The sequence below is a fragment of the Nicotiana tomentosiformis genome, chromosome 4 (assembly GCF_000390325.3).
Source record: "Nicotiana tomentosiformis chromosome 4, ASM39032v3, whole genome shotgun sequence".
NCBI classification, from domain to species: domain Eukaryota; kingdom Viridiplantae; phylum Streptophyta; class Magnoliopsida; order Solanales; family Solanaceae; genus Nicotiana; species Nicotiana tomentosiformis.
Genome location: NC_090815.1, coordinates 16,440,852 through 16,446,226, shown reverse-complemented (window position 1 = coordinate 16,446,226; position 5,375 = coordinate 16,440,852). Strand labels below are relative to the sequence as shown.

Below are 5,375 nucleotides of genomic sequence, written 5' to 3'. Positions count from 1 at the left end.
ATAGTTAGGATCTCCCAACTTAGTAGAATGAATTAATTCTATTAGGTATTCGGGCAGTTGTTGGAGTTCTTCAAAGTGCAGAGAGTAGCCTATCCTAACCTGGTTGATCTTTCTCATATCATGAGATTCATCAAGATGTACTATGTTAGCTACAGTATTTGATTCTAAGGAATTCTGCCCACAAGGACTTTGAAGTTCTGAATCTCCACCGTCTTTTCATAGAGAAGGAATTGCTCACATCTACCAAGCTTCTGAAGTTTCAAAGCTTAGACTACTACATTATTTAAGAGAAATAAGTATACATATCGATAAGTAAAGCTTTAAAAAATAAAGTCAATGAAGCATTGCACCAAACGTGACACAAAAACTTTTTTATTTGCATAAGAACAACGTTTACATATCAAAGAAACAAATAGAATGAATGAGATTACACTTCAGTTCATCAAACATACAAATATACTTTATTAATACAAAACCAAACATAGAAATAGTGTGGAATTTAAGAACTAGTTGACACTGCCACAGACTTTTCTTATGATCCCATTTTGACCAGTTAGGGGACTAATATCTCCCATTTTGATCATAGCAGCAGCAAAGTCAGACGAGAAAGCTCGAGGGCTGTTACTGTATTCAGAAACAATATTATCTGTCGATCCTCCATTGAAAAGGACTTGATCTGATTGAAGAAGACCTTTCTTTTGAATGAGATTTTTGAAGTAATTGTTATCGAATTGATTTGGTGTAACCAAATCAAGAGGTGCTAGATTTCCATTCTCTCCTTCTTGAGGACATTGACGTTTTCTAGTGCTTGCAAATCCAGCATCAATGTCTGTTCCATTGCCATAAATCCGATCACGAAATAGGAAACATTGTGCTTGGCCTATTGTGTGAGCCCCTGGAAATCAAAGCAAAAATTAATTTCCTTCGTTTTCCTAGCTATAAGGTTGTTCGGATTCTAAATGATAATAAAATTAAAGGGCAGCTCGGTGCATTAAGCTCCCGCTATGCGCGAGTTCGGGGAAGTACCGGACCACAAGGGTCTACCGGACACAGCCTTACACTGCATTTCTGTAAGAGGCCGTTTCCACGGTTCGAACTCATAAACTCCTGATCACATGGCAACAACTTTACCAGTTACGCCAAGGCTCCCCTTCGAATTCTAAATGATAATTATAAATGTTAATGTCCTGATTAATTACCTGACAAAGCGACCATATCTCTTGTGCTAAGTCCCTTGCTTGCAAAGCTAGAAATAAGCCTATTAAGAGGATCAAATGGACCGGGGAGATCAGTTTCTGCAAGTGTCTTACTTGCAGTTGTTGAATCTCTTCTTCCGAGTTTCACTGTCCATGATGGACCTCCCACCTGATATTATTTTGAAAAATTAACTTAAATAGCCCCTCGTTCAACCTCTTAAACTAAAAGTAATATAACCGACGGATATATAATATATGTATAATCCATGTATAATATTTGTATAGCCGTGTATAATCAGTGTGTATAATCTATGTATACCAGCTAGGAAATAAGAAAGTAAACAGAAAATCTGAGCGGCTATTGTTTCCAGCATAATCTTGCATTAGGATTACCAATTAATTGGTTATAGTATAATACTATATATATATATAGTATTAATTTAACTTACACAAAGTTGATAAAAAATATATCTTGTTCTATTCATTGTAGTCTAGAATTTATATATACAATCAAACCTCTCTATAACAGTCTTGTTTGTTCCGATATTTTTTGGCTGCTATAGTGAAGTGCCGTTATAGATCGGAGGACATATATTCTAACATAACATAATAATCGGTTCCAAGAAAAATTTGAATTTTATAGTAAATGATTGTTATATAAGAATATTGTAACAGAGATGTGTGAGTGTATATGTATATATATATATATATATATATATATATATATATATACATATACACACACTCCTTCTAAGAAACAAATTATATGAACTTACAGCTGCTGATGCATCGCGAGCTGCAACAGTTAGTATGTCAGCACATGAAACCACCTCGGGACAAATCTTTTCCACCTCTCTTTTTGCATCTTCTATGATTCCAAAACCTCTTGCGGACCCAAGATTTGGCAATGCAGTCTTTTCACTTTCGATCGAAGGGGTCTCATCAAGTAAGATCGAAGCATCACAACCCTAAATTGACGTCCAATATAACACCATTTCGACTATTAATTAATTGACTTTAAAATACATGATAAATAAAAATAATTTACGAATAATCTTTAAATTAACCTGAACAAAGCAATCATGAAAATGAAGGCGAATGAGCGAAGCAGCCATGCGACGTTCATTTGAAATTGCTTGCCTGATGCTGGTACGAATCGTGTTGAGTGCATTAGGGCAAGTATTATCATAGAACGTCGCCGAAAGTTGTGCATGGCATTGCATGCATGAAAGCAGAAGAAGAGAAAATATAGCTGCGAAAGATTGAGTTGGAGTATTCATTTAATTTAGAGACGATGTATTATACTATCAAGAAATTCAGAATGATTTTGGCTTAGGTGAATTGGCTAAGTAGAAATGAAGATGATGGAAAAGGGAATGCCTAAGTGACTTAATTTATAGGCAAGGAAACACGTAGATGGTAAGAGTGGAAAAACTATTTTTGGTCACTAATAGCTGCTATGCCGCGTTACTGTTAGTTTTTTCTTACTAATATATTTGAAATAGTAAATATCGATCAATACCCTTGACCTCTTGCTGGCTATGGGTTTGAAATGGAGAGACTGATTCAGAATTTGAAGTTTATGATATACAAATAATAACTAAGTTTGCAGTTAAATATTTATACAAGTTTAATAAATTTCTTAATATATATATAGGGTTTGGACAAAAATAATAGTGAGTTCACGTAAACCTGTAGCGTACATGGTAGATCCGCCCAGTTTTCAAATCTAGAATTCTTGTTGTAGTATTGTAAGCTATATGTAAGTACTACAAGAAAAAGTTCAGAAAAAGAAGGGACTACAACTACTTATGAGCAACGTACAAGTCTTTTCTGAATGTGATCGTCATCTTTGTCTTAATAATCTTTTCTTCAAGTTCATGTACTTTTTTTTGGGTACTCATATTGGAATAAATTTGAGTTCACATCATATAAGGTAATTAAAGGAAGAAGCGATTTCTACAATTTTTTTTTTTAAATTTATACTAAGAACTCAAACTCAAGCCATTGCTTAACAGATAAAGCTTCAGAATTTGAAGTTTATAAGTTCCTATAGCAACCTCAACTTAATATACAATAATAATTAGGGCACATATTCAAATATTTAGTAATATTTAGTGAATTTCTTAAATATATATACAAGGCTTGAATAAAAACTACTAGGTTCATATAAACATATATGTGTCATTATACATTCCCTTTGCTAGTTCGTGGAAAGATCCTATCTTTTCCCACTAGAGATATAGCCTTTTGGCTACATGTTCAACTGAATGTACAACTTTCGAAAAGCAGTATGGATTCATACGTAAGAACCTATATCTTAACAAGTGCTAGGTTTGAACCCATAATTTTAAAAGGACAATGAATTTAATGTTAAAAATCTTATAAAATTAAAATATATTAAATTTAAATTTGGATCTGCCTAAAACTACTGGAGGAACTTAGCAAAGGATCAGGGTTGGGGAAATCGCCAAAGGAGGACCAAAATTCTGGCATCAAACTAACTTAATCGCCGGCGAGTGGAGGTAATTCCAATAGGGTAGCAAGAACTACATCGGCGGGGTAAGGGAATTGATAGACCAGGGAGTAGCTCATCAACACCAAAGGGGATGAGCAGTGCAATGCCAGGGACTGAGGTGCAATTGAACAAAATATGGCACAAATATCTGTTACACCCTCCAGTACCATAGGGAAGACGTTGGTGCAATCAGGGATGCATAATAACTCAAAATTAAAAGAGATTAGGGGGCCGGGTGATGAAGTGGGTAAGCAGTAGAGTGAGGACGAATCCCTAGCGGTACGGATCAAAACAACCTCGCCAGAAGGGCAAGGCAAGGGGAGAGAGTCAATAACACAAACCCACAAAGGCTATCCTGGGCAAATGTTGTAGCGGTAACAAACTGGCAGCTAAAGGAACGAGTCTTGAATACATAGCTCCAATTATGCAAGAAGGGAAGAAAATTGTGTAATTAGAGCACGCGGACGTTGAAAAGGGAAATGCGAAATGGAAACAATCAATTATCCTATACGTGATTGGGTACTCTCCAATGATAGGGGCAGTTGAAAGGTTCCTGGAGGCACACTGGAAATTTACAATCAAGCCTCAAATCTTCTACCATAATGAGAACTATTTGTGATTCGTTTCAATAGCATGGAGGAGAGAGATGCAATACTATTCTCTAGATCTAATATGATCAATAATAGACTTGTAATAGTGAATCCTTGGGCTACAAACTTTAGTTTTCAAAATGAAGTCCTAAAGACGATCCCACTATGGGTTATGTTTCCTAATTTGCCATTACACTGCTGGAATAAAAGATTTCTGAGTAAAATTAGTAGTGGAATAGGTATCCCATTGTATGCTGATGATTGCACTACAAATGCTGCTCGCCTATCATATGCTAGTGTGCTTATAGATATGGATATCACAAAGGCACTGCCTAAATGTGTAACTATGCTAGATCCAAAGGGGAATCACTTGGAACAAGAAATTGCCTATGAATGGGAACCAGAGTTCTGTGAAAAATGCTTGCAAATAGGCCACCTATGTAGAGAAGTGGCAGCTTACCGACCCCCTGTGCAACAACCTAGAGGCAAAACTAAAAAAAAAAAGCATGTTTGGAGGAAGAGTGATGCTATAGGACGACCAATGTGTATATCAGATCCAACAGAGAGGGGATGCTAGGGGACAATGCAATTTTAGAGGTGCGGTAGGAGATACCAATTTTTATCATAATCAATGATGAATTTGGTGACATGAAATATGAGAAGGATGAATAAAATCTATAAGCACGAGGAGATGAAAGTGTTTTTGAGGGAGAATAAAGTTAGTTTAGTCATTATAGTAGAACATAGAGTATAACAAAATAAAGAATGGAAGATAATACAAAAAATAGCTCCTACTTGGGACTGGATCTTAAATGCAATACAAGCACAAAAGGAAGGATATGAGTACTCTAGGATCCAAAGTATGTTGGGTTCACAATGCTTGATATGGATCCCCAAGTAATACATGGGACAATGAAAATATTTGATCTCAACATAGCATTCACATTTACGGCTGTATATGGATTACATAATATAAAGAACAGGGAAAGATTATGAATGAAGCTTAAAGCTCTGGACTCTATTCATGTCACGACCCCAATTCTCTTCCGTAGGATGTCGTGACGATACCTA

At 35.8% G+C, this 5,375-nt stretch overlaps 1 protein-coding gene across 1 annotated transcript; it reads right to left on the bottom strand.

Moving 5' to 3' along the window:
• Window positions 1-367: 367 nt before the first annotated feature.
• Window positions 368-2,534, bottom strand: LOC104099846 (lignin-forming anionic peroxidase). Its single transcript, XM_070201840.1, has 4 exons — window positions 2,264-2,534; window positions 1,973-2,164; window positions 1,200-1,365; window positions 368-895 (listed from the first exon to the last, which is right to left on the bottom strand). Exons 1-4 carry the CDS (start codon window positions 2,474-2,476, stop codon window positions 507-509), a joined length of 960 nt encoding a protein of 319 aa, XP_070057941.1. The 5' UTR covers window positions 2,477-2,534; the 3' UTR covers window positions 368-506.
• Between the last annotated feature and the right edge of the window lie 2,841 nt (window positions 2,535-5,375).

Excerpts from the sequence above, each read along its gene's own strand:
- LOC104099846 (XM_070201840.1), bottom strand. The coding sequence starts at position 2,476 with ATGAATACTCCAACTCAATCTTTCGCAGCTATATTTTCTCTTCTTCTG. Across the intron at positions 2,165-2,263 it reads TTCATGATTGCTTTGTTCAG|GGTTGTGATGCTTCGATCTT; the intron begins GTTAATTTAAAG and ends ACGTCAATTTAG. Across the intron at positions 896-1,199 it reads AGATATGGTCGCTTTGTCAG|GGGCTCACACAATAGGCCAA; the intron begins GTAATTAATCAG and ends TTTGATTTCCAG.